A 19650-nucleotide genomic window follows, 5' to 3' on the forward strand; every position below is an offset into this window, starting at 1 on the left:
ATCACAAAGTCAGTGAACGCATCGTTTCTAAGATGCATTTGTTTTCACCCTCTGTCAACAAAAAAGGCATGGTCAGAATCAGTGGTTAAAAAGACATTTCTAATAATTAATTTATGAGCTGAAATTATTGGCTTCATTAATTGTTAATAAAAAGCTTCATCACACATTACAAGCCAATAATAAGGTTCTCACTTTCTAGCAAGTCAACAGAGGGAAAGTCCATGTAGTTTTGATTAATAGTGATAATTATAATATAAGAAGTTGTTTTAACGGCTCACAACTGATCTATGACTGTGTGTGAATGAATGGAACTTGGAAAGCGTCTTTGGGTTCAGAAAAGTGCTATATAAATTTAATTAATTTGATTTCATTATTTATTAACCTTTGATAAAGACATTATTTACAGCTCATAAACAGGGTGCCTTTAAAGATAATGGTTTCAAACATTCCCGCCCACTGTCAGCTGCTTACTAGAGTAAGAAAATATGTGTATGTGTCATGTTTATCAACATGAGTTATGACACATTATCAACAATCTCTTGTCTCTGAAAGTTGATTTAAAAAAAACAGACAGAAATCAATCTAAAAATTGAAGTATGATTTCAAAATAATTAGCAGGGACAGCGAATTCGGTTGATATTTACTGAATTACACAAGTAAAACAACAGTCTTCTCCTTTCATAAACAGCCTTGAGGGTCACAAAGTAACAGAGAGACATTTCATTATTTCAGCTTCTTAAACAAATAAAGTCTAGATAAATACTCACTTTTAACACTTCTAAAGGATTTTTTTGCAGAGCTATAAAAATGTTCCCTTTATGTTTTAAATCATCCTGTTCAGTATTTGGATCCATGCGTCAGGAAATTCGAGTGACAAGCTTTTCTTCATCTCCGTGATTCATAATTTTGTGTATCATTTGATCTAGAAATGTCACAATATACCAGTTTAAAGGTTTGATATTTATAAATTAGATATTGATGTCATGTTAATGATACACATATAATAACGTGTAAATAATTCAACATTTAAAATCATTTGATATATGGTTATGGTTCTCCCTCCACCTCCCCACACTTGAGCTTGAGTCTAATTAATTTGTCAAAAAAAAGAATGCCACATGTTTGTCGAGAATGAATTATTTTGGCCTTGATAATAGCATAGTGAAAATCTGGTATCATGACAGACCTAATTTGATAATTTGTTATTGGTTTGGGGTTCTTTGAAGCATAATCATTTCATATTTGGCTCTGCAGGGTATTTTCATGCCCAGTTTAATCCCTGCAGGCTGCTCAAGTCCAGATTTAAAGTCCATTCCAGGTTAAGTCCTACTCAAAGCTTTGGAGGACGGGTTCGTGTCCCGTCTCCTTGAGAAAGCGCAGCAGGTCGTCCGGTCGGAGCCCCATGGTGGCGGCGTTGGTCATGGGGTGGAAGTAGACCATCTCGTGGCCTCCCTCCACCAGGTCCCGGTCCAGGACGAACTTCACGCTCTGGTCCTTGTCGAAGAGCAGAGCGAGAGCCGTGGCACAGCCCTGACCCACCTGAGAAGAAATAAACGAAGAAATCAGAACGAGCTGCAAAGAAATCTGTCCTAATCAGTCAGTGGGAAGCAAAACCAGTTTGGAAAGGTACATGAAATATGGGTATTATATTTTTGATGTTTGCAACAGATGTCGCGGCTGAAGTAAATATTGAAAAGACAAAGCCACAAAATGGAAATTAAATCCATCACTCTGATTTGTTCACAAACATTTCAAATGGATTCAAACTTTAGGTGCATTTCTATAGAAAATCCAAATTTGAGTATTTAAATCACAACAATTAACATTTTCTTTTTAATTGAGGCAATAGGCATAAATTATTTTTAAATCCATTTATTTCACCATGAGGGGACTCTGAGCTCCTCACCTTGAGTTTCTCCAACATGGCCGCCTCATCAGCAAAGCGCAGGTTGCCGCTGCCAACACCGAGCTTCTTAGCGAGGTCGTTGAGGTTCACCTGCCGAGGAACAGAGGGGATTGTGGCATGATGCAGTCAGGGTGCAGGAGAGAAAAAGATGACCCCTCAGAGGTCAAATGGATTAAATGTTCCCGTGACGGTGGCTGTAACGATGTAAAGATGTGAGCTCACCTGGCGGTCGTGGCGAGCCGAAACCAACCACAGGCTTTTCTTCTTCTTGTCCTTCAGGAAGAGGTTCTTAGTGACAGCTCCGCTCACCTGCTGCAGGTGAGGCATCATCTCCTCTACCGTGAACACCTGCAGGGACCAAAAAACATTTACATGCATTTCTGTTTTCTGAAGACACATTAAGGTTTCCTTTTTGGTACATCTAATTTAACAAAAGATTTAACTACATAAAAGGGTCTAAAAAAAACTTGGGTCATTAGCATCAAAAACGAATAACTAAATAATAATTAGTGTTTTTCTTATATTTACTTAACCACTCATTTGAGTTTTCTTATTTTTCACTATAACATCACACATAAAGGTTTAGTTGGGTTTAATAATGTAAATATGTTATAAACAATGTTTGTAGATTTTAAGACCTCCCCCCATAACTATTGTGCATAATGCAATTGAAAGATATTTAGTTTTAAATTAAAACAATTTATTAAAAGTATCCTACAATTAGGATGGATGAAAACTACATAAGTAAACTGTGGTATCAGTATGAAGCTGAATGACACTTCATGAAGGTGCAGGAAAGGCATAAATAAGCAAGTAGCGCCCCCTGCGGGTCACAGCGGCTTCTTGCAGCAGAAAGGTGTCAAACAGATTATACAATCTGTAGTTAAAATCTAAGATCCTGAATTCAGGACTGCACAACAACCCTTTTTTTTTTTTATCGGAGGGAAGGTGTCTATTGAACTCAGTGTTCAGGCAGAGATATGAAGAGTGTGTAGCGACTAAAAGGTCTATCCAATAAAAGTTTAATTCATATATTTAACTGTGCATTTGAAGTTTGCCAATAAACAGCGTTGTATTTCAAAATAAAAATATTCAGTGTATAGCCTACGTGACATTTTTGGACGTTTCTGGCGACGTGTATTGACTCACTCCAGACTCCATTAAAAAAAGAGTCACCTTAAAATCGCATTCATCAGTTCGCACAAATACATGACTGGAGGACCAAATCTTCACTTGATTTCAGCTTCGATTGAACTGATGGTCAATTCGGCAACCGAGTTACAGTCAGTACAACTCTGGTTTACCTCAGATGACAACTTATTACTGCGCCCACAACTCCACGTGTCCAATAACAATGTAGGCTAATGCACGTCCGTGCCCAAAGATACAAGTACAGTAGGGTAATTCCGGGTATTGGTTAACGCCGAACTGAAGTGCGAGTTATATTGATTCATGCAGTGTCTTCAAATATGTGTTTTTAAAAATAGATTTAACAAGTAAAGACGACCTACAAATGCGTAGTATTCTAATGGGATTCAAAGGTATTTTGTTCTCGTTAGAAACTATGGAATAGCATTGTATTCCTCTCCCATCTTAAATAGCGTATCATAAATGTTACTTTGCGTGTGAGACATGACAACATTATATTTCCGATTTAAACGTTTGGACTCAATTCACTTTAGCTGAGTTGTAGCAGACAACACGCTGTTTTTTCGGTTTCCGTTTTTACCGGCGGGTGCTCCACGCATGTTGTCTGGATGCTTAAAGTCTGCAGGTATTTCTCCAGCTCGGACCGCAGATCTTCTGACATCTTCAATTAATGTATTTTTAAAAATCAACGAAGAGAAAACAGAGATGAACAGCAAGCCAATGTACAGAAACAGCTGCAAGTAGGGGAGGGCTCTTCTTCTTCTTCTTTTTCTTCTTCTTCTTCTTCTTCTTTTTCTTCTTCTTCTTCTTCTTCTTTTTCTTCTTCACCGACGTGTAGTATAGTGTATTTATTTTGCTGCTTTACTGCCATCTTCTGGTATACTACTGCTTTACCGAGTTTCAAACTAACAAATAAATAATACAAAAAACAAGAGAGAGAGAGAGAGAGAGAGGGAGAGAGAGAGAAAGGGGGAGAGAGATGGGGGTGACATTGCGGTGGGTCTCTGAGCCATCAAGCTAACAAGCTAACGGTTAGCTTGTACTTTTACATCAGTTATCAAGTTGTCATATTTTCTCAGTTAGTTGTTGCAAAGAACACATATGTTGCATACACTTTGTGCCTAAAACTCTAAAATGACTCTAAATGTCCCGTAGGTGTGAATGTGAGTGTGAATGGTTGTCTGTCTCTACATGTCGGCCCTGTGATGGACTGGCGTCCTGTCCAAGGTGTACCCTGCCTTCGCCCCCTGTAACGACATTCTCTCTAAAAGCAAGGTGCGGATCAGCAAACAACAAAGATACTAACCTCATTCCTCAGCTGCTCACCGACCCTGTGGTGACTCTGTTCAGTTGTTGTTTTTACTCGGGACTGCAGTTTAAAGCAATATAATCAGCAACGATTAAGAGTCACAAGATCAAAATTATCTGTGCTAGAGTTATCCAAGTTTTGTATGGAAATCAGAACAGCAGGTACAGAACTGAAAGTAAATAAATTACCGAAAACCTGGATATGTGTGTGTGTGTGTGTGTGTGTGTGTGTGTGTGTGTGTGTGTGTGTGTGTGTGTGTGTGTGTGTGTGTATGTGTGTGTCGAGGCTATGTTACCAATCTGGATGATAGTGCAATCCTGAATAAGTTATAACTTTTTCCTAAAATGTGTGGGTTTTTTTTAAATTGTAAATTGCTTCGTAATGTTAATCAAAATGTCATGAAAACTGATAAAAAAAAATGATGAATACTAAAGGAACAGAAAATGACAGAAAATGACCTTCATAAATATAGTGTATGTGCTTGGTAAACAATTTGTAACTGTGCAAGGTTTTGATGGTGGGGAGTGGGGGTGATTGATATTCATTGATTTGCACATTCATTTATTCATACATTCATTGGCTTGACTTCCTATCAGGATTGTGCAATAGGGTAATAAAAGACTGAGACAAAAAAAAAAGGGATAATAAAATGAATGCAATAATCACAGATGGTAGGTGGAAAAATGATGTAAAAAAGCTCATTATATTAAATCAGAGCAGATAAAAACTGCAAAAAAAAAGCCCCAGTGAAACAATAAATGGATGTCTGCAAAGAGATGAGAGCGATGAACATGATTGTAAGCCTGGCAGGCTTTTACGCAGTTGTCCAACCAGGAGTTTAATTATGAAATTAATTCAATTCTGAAATGGAACACTTTTGAGTTATTCAGTTTTTTAAGTGCCAAAATCTAGATGAATATCTAAGATTTATCATACACAATGGACATTAATTACAGTAAGTGGAGGGTAAAGGGGTGTTTAAGTGTCAATGCAAAAAGACCCAGACCCCGATTCACCCAGTGGTATAATGTGAGCTGTTTATCATCCCCTAACATGTTTTATGATGCCCTACATTTGATGATTTATGTTCGAAATGTTCTTCTGTGCCTGCTGCTTTTCTTTGTAAACCCTGTCTGCAAGCTGTACTTCTCATCACAATAAAGATGTCAAGCTAAACAATTTTTTTTTAGAAGAGATTGAGATTTATACACTCCATATGTGGACAGTACACCTATTACCTCGATACGTGATGGCTGACAGTCAGCACTCTTCTGGGAAGGCCTCCAACCAGATTTTGCATACAGGATGGGGATAGGTTCATTGATAACTCTAAATGTCCTGTAGGTGTGAATGTGAGTGTGAATGGTTGTCTGTCTCTATATGTCAGCCCAGTGATAGACTGGTGTCCTGTCCAGGGTGTACCCTGCCTTCGCCCAATGTCAACTGGGATCAGCTCAAGCCCCCCCGCGACCCTGAATACAGGATAAGCGGTAGACGATGGATGGACCTCCGTATTCCCTCAGGAACCTATTAAAGTTGAAGTTAAAGTTGCTGACAATACTCCAAAAGAATATTAACGGGGGAGTGCTCAGTGTCGGAGCGAAGTTTCTACAAAGCTGATGTGTGGTGACCTGCTTCTAATACACCACGTCATCATGTTGCTCAAATAACATGAATGAATGAAGCTGATAAGAGCAGTTTTTGATGCTTTGACAGCAAATGCAGAATAGTTTTCCATATCTGCATGAATAATGGTTCCAATATGGTGTCAAATCAGCAAGAGCATTGACCTCAGGTGTGAATCTGCAGCCTTTGGTGGTTTACATTACATACCTGCGCTGATGCTATGAGTAAAAACAGACTTTTGATGGTAACCATGCTTTCAAGCAGTCTGGCCGGTTTAATTATGCGTCTAGTCTGAATAGTAATCTTATTTGCGCCCCTCCTGTGTATGCACCCTGATTCAATTTGGCTTTTTGGGGCCACACTAACAATATTAAATGGTAAAAATCACCAATTAACTATTATAAAACAGGAGTTGCCAAATGTTTTCATATGATAGACTCCCCCTTAAATCGTATGCTGTCAGATCTTCGTATCATAAAAGATGCTCCTGCATTTTTATCTTTATCCTTTCAAATGAAATAATCCCAGGAAGACTGAACATTGCTTCATTGTGAAGGTACACTGGCCATAAACACGGTTTTAATGTTGCCTTGGTGGATCAAGGCAGAGGATTAAATTAAGTGACATTGAACAATACTCCGCCCCAGACCCCTGAGAACCACAGCTCTTGAATAATTCATTTTTATTATTGGTGAATATCATCAGTTAAAAGCCAAGAGCAATCCAAATATATTACACTGTTCAATTTAAAAACTAAAATGAATATATATATATATATATATATATATATATATATATATATATATATATATATATATATAAATCATGATCATGAGCAACAGCAACAATGTGCAGTAGAGGCTCATGACCGCCAGATGTCGCTACCATCCAAGGCGACCCCCAGCATTAGTATCATACCCACGTATGGGATTATCATACGGTAATTGGGCTCAGATTAGAAAATGAGGAAAAGGCTGCTGAATCAGTTTGGGTGACTGCTTTCACCTCCAGCAACATTTATTTCACACGTTTTAGCAGCGAAACGATGATTGCACTCTTGTTCTAACACAAACAATTTCAATATTTCGCTTGAAATGCAAATAAAAACAACAGGTAACATAAGAACCAACCGATTTTGATTCAATCTTTATCATGAAAAAAGTCACTTAACGACCATGTGTCCAAGTTATAATGGAATATTATTTGTTCAACGACTCACTTATATCATATGATATGTAGGAGCACTCTGCCATTATATCATATGATATAAGTGAGCCATTGAACAAATAATGGATATATAAAACTGTTGCTATCATCCAAAAATATGGCAGAGTGCTCCTACATTTTTCTTGGATGGATCATTTGTGTAACGATATCAATTTTCTTAAATGCCCGGCGACAGCCCACTCTTTCACACCATCGTTTACCGTCCATTGACATTCTGTGTAATCTCACCCTTTGTCTCTCCCTCCCGTGTAAAAGCGCGTGCGCGTGTGTGTGAATGTGTGGAAGGACACATGCATAGAATGAATGACACATGCGATACCAAAATACATTTGGAATCGACAGATTATTTCATCATTCTGCGTAATTACGCGCGCTAATCCATGGACACAGTTTGTCCTTGCCAAGACATTTTCAGTAGGATGAAGTCCAAAAAGGCCCCAGAGATAGTGTGTTCGGTGGATAATTAGTTTAATGTTCAGATCGGCTACTCGGCAGCCTATAGGCTATCCAACGTGTCTTTTGACGTCACATGCCAACTTTTTTTGTGAGATCTATCGACGCGCACTGCGGTTTTTTAACTTTCTATCTTTCCACACACGAGGACGAATGGTCGCACGGTTCCCAGCGTGGACAACAAGAACAAAGAATCGTATTTTATAGGTCAGGTATTTTAGGAAGATGCCTGCGGCGCGCCACGTGCGTAATGACGAGCATGCCTCTAAATAGAAGAATTAAGGCGTCGGGGCTTTGTGAGGGAAAGAGAGCATGTCAGAGTAGTTTAGCCTGAGGGGGGCTGTTGGAAAGGGAATTACTAATTTCTCACACCAACGCTGGCACATCCGTGCGCGTCTATGTCACCACTGGACGGGTCTCCAAGTCCATGGATAAAAAGGAACAGAGGGCATCAGAATGGTTGTTGCGGGAGCGAGTAACGGAAGCTTCGGTAGTGGCAACATGAGGTCGTTCATGATAGACGATAGAGACGGTGGTGGAGATCCCCGGGGCTCCACCAACATGATGATCTCGGAGGGTCTCGCGCCCCGGCTGCTGAAGATTGCGCAGGGCGCCGCCGAGGCAGCAGCGGCAGCGGCAGCGACGACGTCTCCATCCACTTCCAGTCAGCCGCAGGTCATGGAGACAAACGGGACTCGGTGCGGCGAGCAGATCCTGAGCTACGGCCGGTTTGAGAAAGTCCTGATCGGCGGAGTCCTCACCATGCTCACCCTGTCCACCATCTGCGGGAATGTACTGGTGGTCATCTCCGTGTGCTTCGTCAAAAAGCTGCGCCAGCCATCCAACTATCTGATCGTTTCGCTCGCCGTGGCGGACCTGTCAGTGGCACTGGCCGTGATGCCGTTCGTCAGCATCACGGACCTGATTGGTGGTCAGTGGATATTTGGACAGTTCTTCTGTAACGTTTTCATCGCCATGGATGTGATGTGCTGCACCGCGTCCATCATGAGTCTGTGCGTAATCAGCATTGACAGGTGAGATGAACTTACTTTTGCCCGTAATAGAGTAAATGTTTGTATTCTTGAATTCAGTAAAGCGATATGTCAAACAATCACACTATATAAAATGACTTGATTATTATTTATACAAGCCAAAAAAGTCACCAGGGCAGATTTAAAACTATACCTTTAATCTATTCATTCCTTCAACTTTTACGCATCGCAGTTTTGGAACCAGAATCCCCACCCTCGATTTTGTCAGAAGTAGACATACTGCATATATCCTCTTCCTACCCTCATCTTTAATCAAACCTTCTCCCACACGCCATGTTCTTATAAATGCCATTACTCAGTCTAATATGATATTCTGTCGCGTACGTGGGGTTTGTGTAACGGAGGTCAAAGCGCGGAGCCTCACTGTGGCTCAGGCTCTCTCTCAAAGGCGCTTGGACAAAAGTGCTGAGTGAATAACGTGGGCATCAAAACTGTGACTTTGGTCATTTGTCCACCAGATTATTTTAACTGACTCACATGCTGCCAAAAAATAAAAACTGAAAATCTTTGTCATTAATTATCCCTACGATTTTGCTTGCATGTAATGTCATACGTTTAATACAATTAAATGATTTCTTGAACTCACACATGCCTGCTCATCTGCTGTGGGGTGGTGGGTTAAATCAAGAATGTAAATGTAATTAATATATTGTTTGAACATTGTTTTAATTTGTGTGTGTAGGGACTATAGGCTACTGGGTTTAGTGGTCAAATGATCCATATGTAACTTTATTTAACACTTTGCTGATCACACATGGTCTCTTTCAGCATCTCGGAAGAGTTTCCAACCTGGTGACTGCATGTGGCAACCACAGATTATTGTTACGCACTTTGCTCAAGGGCACCTTGATGATGGTGGAGGGAGTCAAGAAAATTACTTTGTGTTGGACTAGAAATGAAAAGTGAAATCATTCATCCGGCCATATTTCTCTCTGTAGGTATCTGGGTATCACAAAACCTCTGACGTACCCTGTCCGGCAGAACGGCTGCTGCATGGCCAAGATGGTGCTGTCAGTGTGGCTCCTCTCAGCCTCCATCACGCTCCCTCCTCTGTTTGGCTGGGCGCAGAACGTTAACGACGGCAGAGTCTGCCTCATCAGCCAGGACTTCGGCTACACCGTCTATTCCACGGCAGTGGCGTTCTACATCCCCATGTCAGTGATGCTGATCATGTACAACAGGATCTACCGGGCGGCCAAACTCAGCGCTGCCAAGCACAACATCACCGGCTTCCCCAGGGAAGGGGAGCTCAGTGCTCCTCGAGGGGGACGGAGAGGGCATGAGGCCCCCCAGCCGGAAGCATCAGGAGAAACGAGAAGTATTGAAGGGACAGATGCTGATGAAGAAGAGGAGAGCTTGGACTGCGTGGCAGCGGCGTTGAAGCTTCAGCGCGAGGTGGAGGAGGAGTGCAGCACGCGCGTCTCTCGCCTCCTCAAGACCGGTGAACACCACCAACGCCGGAAGAGGAAAAACCAGTCCATCTTCAAACGGGAGCAGAAGGCCGCGGCCACTCTGGGCATCGTGGTTGGAGCCTTCACCTTCTGTTGGCTGCCATTCTTCTTAGTGTCCACTGCCAGGCCCTTCGTCTGTGGCGTGGAGTGCAGCTGCGTGCCGTTGTGGCTAGAAAGGACTCTGTTGTGGCTTGGATACGCCAACTCCCTCATCAATCCCTTTATTTATGCATTTTTCAACCGTGATCTGAGGACCACCTACAGTAACCTCCTGCGGTGCCGCTACAGGAACATCAATCGGAAGTTGTCGGCGGCTGGCATGCACGAAGCTCTGAAACTGGTGGAGAAGCCAGACACTGATGTGTAAAGCTGTGGGTCTGCCAATCAGCGATGCTGCAGAGACCAACAGACACAGCCAGGGGAATACGCCCAGCGAGGCTAAGACTGTGGCACAAGGCCACCATGCTGCCAGAATGGTTATATCCCCAAATTTGTGATTGCTGAGGCAAGAGGAAGCAGGATGCCGTGATTAAATAGATGCACATGAAGGGACACAATGAAGAAGCCAAAATCTTTTTTTTTTCTCTCTCTTTTATTCTGGGGATTGGAAAAAAGATTGAAAACAATTGAGGCAAGTTTAACTTGGCGGCCATAAATACATATTGTCTGAATAGCAGCTGCTGCAGTGTAACTACTGTCCAACAATGATGGTTGCTGCCTTTTGCACATTACATTGTTACAAAAGTTGGTGGAGCTTCAAACTGTCTTTGTACTCATCTACCACCACGAGTGAAACCTTTCTAACTCAGTAGCCAGTGTCTTGTATTTTCAGACTGAGTCAAGGGGAAAAAAATGGAGGAGTTCTCGGAGTTGAAGGCAAGTACACCAAATGTATTCACCTTGGTCTTTGGCCATCACAGTGACACTGTTTTTCCACTGCTGATAAAAGTTGAGTTTGCTTCAGTGGACAAGTTATGATTCAAATTCAATTGACATGTAAAATGTGTACACAAGCTGATAGCCATGCTGATCCTGGGACAGATTTAACTTCAGAGGTCAAAATGACATGCGCTGATGATTTATCATAAATGATATGAGTTTGTATCTTTTTAATTTTTTGGGGTCTATATGACTGTGTTGGATGTGCCAAAATGCTCTCCCTTTTCCTTTATTCGTGTCAGGACCACTGCTTTGTTGAAAAAAATCTTATATGGGTCCACCGTTTTTTGATCAGGCTGCTCACTTAGCTTGTGAAACAGATCTAGACAAAAGATAACAGAGTAGAGGATCATGGTTAAAACTCTCAGCTTTCAGAATGGCCCTACTTTTCATGTACATTTTTATTTTCAGTGACTCTAACCCAAATCCATATCCATTTTACACCAAATCATGAGCAAATCAACAATGGTTTAGATTTGGTCAGAAAATATTAAACACATATCTATCACAATTTCCCCCCTAATGTTTTCAAATTGCCTTGTATTGACTGGCCAATAGCCAAAACCCCAAAGATAATCCATTTCCAGTGACAAAAACAATATTTATTGCATTTGAGAAGCTGATACCTGACATTTGTGAGCACTTTAGCTTGATAGATTACTTAAAATCTTAGTATTTCTCTAAAGAATTAAACATTTTTGAAAAGAAAATTGTTGTTCTCCCGTCTCCCTTAGTTGTGGGTGTGGCAGTAGATTGGCAAAATACCCCCCAAATAACAGTCATCCACTTTCAACTCAAACGTTGCTCTGGTTCGGGGAAGGAAATAAGTGACAACATCGTTTTGCACTGATTGCTTCAAACCAGTGAGAAAAGTGAGGAAAAATATATATAATTAATATAAATACTGAACATTTTCCTGTGAAATAACTATAATGTTTATACTCCTTTAGAGAAACCCCAACAACAATCAGTTATTACAGTTATTGACAATCACCTCTCTTTTGATTGACTGATTAATTAATTGCCTAATCATTAAAGCTCTAAAAAGACTTTCTCTTCCAAGGTGTCAAACTTTTTCACCTGTTCACCTTCTGGTATAATTAAATTCTAAGTGATCACAGACACTAATTACAGAGACACCGGATCTAATGTAGCTGTCTCTCGGGCTATTAATGAAAGGGGGAGGTCGCAGTAGAAATCTGATTTGGACGGGAGAGGAAAGAGACCGTATAATAGCCTGTATTTTTTTTATTTTTTCTCGCCCCACCTAAAGAGGTTAAGAGACTCAGCTCAGAGTTTCATTATTGTAAAGCACAGTTTCAGTTTGTGTTCTGGGGAAGTGAGATCAAGTGCATAATACTGTATATGCACGTTACAATTCCAATCAATTTAATGTTAATGCCATACCCTGTCTTTGATAGCTGGAATAAGCTCTCATGGTATATTGGGTGTAAGTACTCTGAACACGACAGCTGGGACATGCTTAGTCCCATTGTTGCCTTTTTGTTTCCCTCTAATGTTGTGTGCAGAGATTAGTAGCAAAGGTTTTGTGTTATGGTCTTTGTACTACCCCACAGGTATTAGTACAGTCTGTGCTGCAGAAAATGTGTCTTTGTTCACTTGAATTTCTACCACAACTAACTGAGAAGAAGCAACAGAGGACAGTTGGTCAATTTCATAAAACAAATCTTTTTACTGAGGAAGTGTGAACACTGAAACTGACAATTTATTCTTCTGCTGCTCTGTGCAATATTTATACACTCAGTTTATGAGCCTTAATCACCAAATGGGACTGCAACAGCGATGCTGTAGATTCACCTCAGTATGCTAAATATTATAATTAAAGAAATGGCATTATTGATTATTGGTGAGAAACCATCTACTAAACACCACAAAGTTCATCCAGAGAAAAATAGGCCTTACAAACCTTTGTTCTTACTTTTGTCATCTCATATCTGTTTGGGAAGCATTATTGTTTGACATGACATTTAATATTGTGGCTATCTATCTAAATAGTCATTAGCTGGTGAACGTTTTTTGTTGTCATAGTTCATGGCTCTGCACATTGATGCCTTCAGCTTTCTAAGTAACAGAATTAGTTCACTTTGGGGGCCCCGAGCTGAAAAGGTTGAGCACTGAACTGTGATCGCTCTGGGCTCGGTGCCGTCGTGGCACGGCTCCATTTCCCGCCATAGAATTGATGGATCGTGCGTGCCAGTGGATATGAGCAGAGGCACATGCTTCCAAAAGAGCATTCAAAACAGAGTGAATCCAAAACCTCTGGAAGAGCACAAGGTTATACATACACATCCACCATGAAAACTAATGTAGAGTCAAACATTTGAAAATAATCTCTTGTTTTTTTGCTTTTGAGGGTGGCAGCTCATGCGGCGATGGCTAAAAATCGACAAATAACTGGGCAGTAAGAAAAGCATGACAATGACAAAAGCAAGAACAAAAGCCTGTTTTCCTAACAAAGCATTTAATACTGTACAGTTGCTTTCAGGTGAAGTTATCGGCCAGACACGAGCTGTATCGCTGAGAGGGGAAGACGTCTTAAATGGTAAATTAAATATGGATGCACACATGTGGCATTTAATGATTGATCAAACTACTCACCTTCACTGATGATGGTGTCGAAGAACACCCAGGTAGTTTTAGGTTTCACTCTTCCTTACCTGTTAGCTGATTATTTGTTAATTTATTATTTTGGAATGATGTTGCCAGACCTAGCTGCTCACACCTTATTGGTGCAACTTGAAAGCCTGGATCACAAAATGTATTAATATGTGACAATGTTACTCACCCAGTGTGGTGGAGAAGCTATCCTGACTACGTATGTACATACAATTATATATAGGTACTTGAAGTGTTTCCCAAACTGGAGGGGGCCCCAAGAAGTTGTTAGGTAATTGACATGGTGGATATATCACCTATATTTTATTTTATAAATGTGCTTTCTTTCTGTAATATTGTAAATTGTACTAATAAAGGTTAAAAAAAAAATCTGAGAAAGAAAATAACACTGCAACCTGTGATGAGGAGTCACAAGTCAAAAAGAACCACTGGTAAACAGCCTGTTGGATGTGGAGATCTGTGTCGATGGCAGCTAAAGTGACACACCAACCAAAGATCAAGTATGGCACAGACCTGACTGGCTGTCAAAACAAAAGATGTGAGAGGTTTGGTTCCAGAAAATCCTCCTTGTGAGGAAACTCACCTGAAATGCTCTTAGAAAATGACTGTTAACATAAAACACTGAATTCATTTTTAAATTATGACAAATAATATAAACCTGAAGATGACAAAAATTTGATATTTTTTTCCATTCTTGATCTTAAATTAAGTTGCAGAACCAGAGGTGACTTAAACGAACTGCTGTCTGCTGCTAATAGCTACTATATAAGTGTGCCAGAAATCTCTGAAATTTTGATTTTGTGCCAACAGATGCTCAGCCTTAGGATGTCCTAGAGCCCCCAATGGACCACGATGTAGTCAGAACATTTAATCACCTTTTTATAGAGCATTTTTACCAAAGGGGATGTTCTTTACTGGGATTATACTTACACCATTGATCCCACAGGACATTACACTGTCAGCAGCATCAAAGTAAACACAACAAAGGACAGTCCTGGGAGTTGGGGAAACATTACATTTATATGCTGTTTACCAACATGTGTATTGTGTGAAAATCATACTGTATATTATAATAAAAACAAAAGAAAGAGAGATCACTCCATTGCTCCCCGTTGACGAGAACAGTTGGTCTTAACAACCCACAAAGCGTGGCAAGACGAGCTTTGTGGGATCCATCTGCGGGGATGCATTGCATCTTTGAATAATCACATTGCCAGACATCAAACAATTCCTGTGAACAAGACCATAAAATATGTTGTTAGTGCAGTCATAGTGAAACCTTGTTGTTCCAGTTATATATTCACGTATTTACCTGAACTGCAGGATATTATTACCCTTATAAAAGAAAGTTTTACGACCATGACATATTCAAATCCTGGAAAAGAACTTTGAAAAATGCATGTAATAAATCAAAATGAAAGGTTTAAAGAAAAGCAGCGGTGCTGTTACGTGGGATTTCATGGTAACACGTTTAAACACTGTATAGTGAAAGTACAACAGACAATCTTTAATGGACCACACAATGAGGGAAGTGCTCTACCCTTCAATGGGAACGTTTAGACCTGTTTCACATGTAAATATATTTTACAATCTGTACTGTTTTATCAGTGCGTGATGAGAAAATGTTTAAAGAGACATAATTTGCTGCAAAGCAATCATTAAAAAAACGTAAAGATGAAACAGTTTGAAAAATGAAATAATTTCTTTCAGCTCCGTAGAATATCATCTTTTCCTCTGTGTTTCTGTTCCGATCAGCACTTAAAGAGAGCACATGTGAAAACTGACTGATCTTTACTTATTTGTACAGATGCAAATCCCAAGCTTGCGCCGAAAACACACCAGGCAGCATCAAAGTGTGGCTCGTTGCCATAATTACATCTTCCTGCAGCTAGCAGGAGTGTTCATGAGCTTTAGGCGGGAAGACATTCTTGAGGTCAACATGTCAGAGGACTTTGTTTGCTGATTGGCTGTGCATACTCTCTGTCAACACTTCACCGCTAATAGTCAATCAATCCCAAACTTTCAGTTTGGCTGCACTTGGCTGCTGCTTTGGTATGTTTTCGGTGTCTTTTAGTCTAGTTTTTAGTCTCTGGCTAAGCTGCAAAAACCATGTTTTGTATTAAAAAATATTCTAAACATGAACTGAATTCCTGTCCTAATTTTGACCTTGTATGCACAACCCACTCCTTAAGCAGAGATGACAAACAGCCATTGACTTTTCATGATAGATCATTGGCTTTATGGCTTTGTTGGCATCACCCTAATGAAATACTCTATTGCCTCATGTAAAAATAACACATGGAACTGAACAAATCATTTTTTTTTTCTATTTCAGCAACCTGCATCACCTGTTTGACAGTACTAAAAATATAAAATGTCAAGGCTATTATCAGCCTTTCCAAAAATACAAGTGTCAAAAACCATGTCTCTCCACTATATTACATTTATTTGTGATACTTCAAAGGAGTGGATGCTATTGAATAAGACAGCAAATTCAAAAAGCATTTTCTCCAAACAAGAAGCTGGCATAGCCTATTGGAGCAAATGGTTTATTTAACATTTAATAGTTTTATTTCAAGCTGAAGATGTGTGTCCTGGAACCCTGACAAACATTTAAGGATTCAAGGATACAACATCAGAAAAAAAAAATTAGAGCGTTGGGGGAAATGGCTGAAAAGCTGTTTAGATGGAGATTGGATGGAGAGAGTTTTACTTGACAAAGAGACACAGATGGTATGTTGTTTGAATTGCGCTGATTGGAATTTATGTTACGCAAATATTTATGTGCAGCCAAGGCACAATCAGGGCAGAAATAATTAACAACCAAGGAAACAACTAACAAATAATTAATTGACTGAGTGGAGCCAAAGAGACCATTTCACACATTTCAGAGCAGTAAGTGAAGCTAAAAGGCTAACACTGTTAGCATCTATAACCAAAACCAAAACAACATAGTGAAGCCTTTATAACAGTCACGTCTTATCGTTGCTATTGGCGCCTTATCAATAAAGTATGAATCATGTTGGACTGTTAGCATAGCTGCTAGTTAGCTTATTAAATGGCTTCTTCGATTGTATAAAATGAATGTTAACCGTAGTAAGTGTACCAGTTAGCACCACTACAGTATTTCTATACTACTATACAATATAGCACATTATGAAACTATAAAATGCATGTTGATGATGCAGAATAACACAAACCTATTGACTATTTCTAATAATTTAACAAAGTCTGTTGCCAGTTGCCCATTCACACGTTTAACCATGCCAAGCACATTGTGTCCTTAACATCCAATGTCTAAAACACAAACTGATTTAGCTATTAGCTGGCTTGTTGCCAGTTAAGTTGCACTCTAAGATATGAGTGTTTCTTTGGCTCGACCCACGATGGTTTCAGAGATTATTCCTGGCCTCAGAGATGTCTGCTTATGAAATTTAAATTTAAATATTTGTATATTATATAAATTATATGTATTGACTGATTCATGGCATGTTGACTCACAGTTATCAGTTTTGTTAAACTAAATACTGTTATGAAAGTGTCACACATGTTCACTTGTTCTGGGACATATGAGGACATTTATTCAGTGTTACTGAATGAGCAAGCAGGCGTTGTTATTTTTTGTTGTTATTTTTCACAAATTCCACATTATACATACATATACAGTAAAATAATTTTCCAGTAATCCAGATGGCTGATTTAATCATTTTTGTGTCAACTGTAGCTGAATTAACATTTTAAGGTTATATAAGCAGTACAATATCAAAATGCCAAATCACTTATTTTTAAACTTTCAGATATACATACAAATATAATTGAAAAGTTTGCATTACTTTATTTACAGCTATTACTACTACTACAAAAGCAGAAGGCTAAATGAGTCTGGATGAGAAACTGGTTTGGGAGATGTGGTCAACAGGTTGTCTATTCTTCTGCTGGAACTGGAGGTGAAACTGTCAGTCTTAATATGTGTAAACGAGTATGATAGCTAATGGCTCAAGGGCTAAAATGTTTACAGTTGTTTGGCAAAACTGTCAGCTGTTCTGGCTTTCCTCTCTTGTTGGCTATTGTGGGCCATCAGAAAGTACTGGCGTAATCATCCAGATTTGAACTCCTCAATAGTATGAAATTAATCAAGGTGACCCTGATAAATCTGCAAACGGTAATCCCCTCACAGTACCAGATAATCTGTGCTGAACATTGGTACCAACCAAGGTCCCAGACCAAAATAAGTGATTCTGGGATAAACCGGCTCAAAATTCGTAGTCTGAGCCTGGCTTTTGTCAGTGTTTTAAATTATGGTGGCAATGTGACCTTTTATTTTACCTTTGGGCCAGAGATGGTATAGGCCTACCTGTACTGTGATATACTTTTATAACATGAAAATACAAAAAAAGTATAAAGAAGCCCTGAGAGGCAAGTGAGAAAGAAATTCTGCTGATCCATTTCCATGTCTATTTTCTCTCCTGTGTTTATGACTTAAAGGTGCAATGTGTGAGATTTGGACAGAACTTTAGTTTAAAAAATTAAAAAACATTGTTCATTGTGTTGCCAAGGTATGGTGCTAGTTAGCATAATGTGCTAACCAGCTATCCCCGGCATTTCTTTTGCCTTGTAATACCAATAATTCTTTGATAAGTGATAGTGAGTTACTCATTATGATTATACAACCTTATTCTGAAAAAAGATAATATTCCTACTAAGCTGTTTATATGGCTGATGAAAATGCATATTCCACTGATATTCCCGTTTACACCCAGCCATGTATGTTCCGATTGCGTTCGTTGACCGTTGCCTTATTCTGACCAGCATCATCTGGTCCATTTTACGAGCTCACAGTCATATCCGTGTCAGGATCCCACATCCATGCCATTCTTGGCTGGTTGATGCCATATGTCGTTTATCACCTCAAAATATGTAAAGTTTGAATGGCTTGTGCCATTTCGTTACTTTAAAACTCAGTTTTTTTTCAAAGTTCTCCATTAGTGGCGGACTAGTTTGACTATGCAAACCACCTTCTTGAAAAGGTTATTTGTGCATATCCCAACACTTGTAAATATCCATGTCGTTTCTCCTTCTGACCAGAAATGTGCTTTTCTTTTGGGGTCATCTCTACCCCGGATTTGTCCACTGTTAGCTAATTACAATGCACAGAACTCGCCGTAAACAGGCAAGACGGCAGTCATATTGATAACATTTTTATGTAAACGAGTAATAAAAAATAAAAAAAGAATACATCCACAGAGCTTTTAGAAAGGTGCAGAATCAAAAATATCACTTCTCGTGAAATACATTTTTTGACTGTGAATGAATCATTATCATAAAATCATAAAAAATGTCATAGGTCCGTAATTAATGTTTTGTTTACCTCTGTGTAGATGTGTGGCGTGGCTGCGGCTTCTAGCAAGGCTTGTGAGCCAATAGAATAACAGCGTTGGTATCACGTGGTATTTCAGGGGTCAAGAGTCTTTGGAGTTGCCAGTTAGTGTGGAAAAAAACTAACGGAAAAATGGCTGAGTTTGACGGTAAGCGAGCGGCATTTCGGTACCAGTCCCAAGTGCTATGTGACAAAAGGTGGAGCAAGACCAGAGTTAACATTGGTTCAGCGTTTGATTGTCGGAGTCAGCTGAAGGAGTTTCAAGGACTGAAAAGCCATGCAGAGGTGGCCACTTTTCTTCTTGACTGGTAAGATATCGTTAAAGCTAGCTTTTAGCTAACATGAACACTGGCAACCCATTGAGGGCACATTCACTTCGAGCAACTGCTGTGTTGTGATGTGAATGCAATGGAAGGGGGAGTGTGAGTGTGACGTCTAATAGCTGGATGTTATCAATAACACTTTTAATGCGCTGTATACATGTCCAAAGAATGCTCTACCCAGACTAGGTGGTGTGATGATGT

General features: G+C 39.7%; 2 protein-coding genes across 2 annotated transcripts; one reads left to right on the plus strand and one right to left on the minus strand.

Moving 5' to 3' along the window:
- Positions 1 to 628: 628 nt before the first annotated feature.
- On the minus strand, positions 629 to 3804 carry prorsd1 (prolyl-tRNA synthetase domain containing 1). The gene is made up of 4 exons (XM_084021140.1): positions 3636 to 3804; positions 2129 to 2254; positions 1907 to 1996; positions 629 to 1539 (listed from the first exon to the last, which is right to left on the minus strand). Exons 1-4 carry the CDS (start codon positions 3714 to 3716, stop codon positions 1327 to 1329), a joined length of 510 nt encoding a protein of 169 aa, XP_083877266.1. The 5' UTR covers positions 3717 to 3804; the 3' UTR covers positions 629 to 1326.
- A 4056-nt stretch (positions 3805 to 7860) lies between these two features.
- LOC311021046 (5-hydroxytryptamine receptor 7-like) lies at positions 7861 to 10623 on the plus strand. Its single transcript, XM_084021357.1, has 2 exons — positions 7861 to 8704; positions 9661 to 10623. Exons 1-2 carry the CDS (start codon positions 8127 to 8129, stop codon positions 10538 to 10540), a joined length of 1458 nt encoding a protein of 485 aa, XP_083877483.1. The 5' UTR covers positions 7861 to 8126; the 3' UTR covers positions 10541 to 10623.
- Positions 10624 to 19650: the final 9027 nt, after the last annotated feature.

Source organism: Eutrigla gurnardus (assembly GCF_963514095.1).
Source record: "Eutrigla gurnardus genome assembly, chromosome: 11".
Taxonomy (NCBI): domain Eukaryota; kingdom Metazoa; phylum Chordata; class Actinopteri; order Perciformes; family Triglidae; genus Eutrigla; species Eutrigla gurnardus.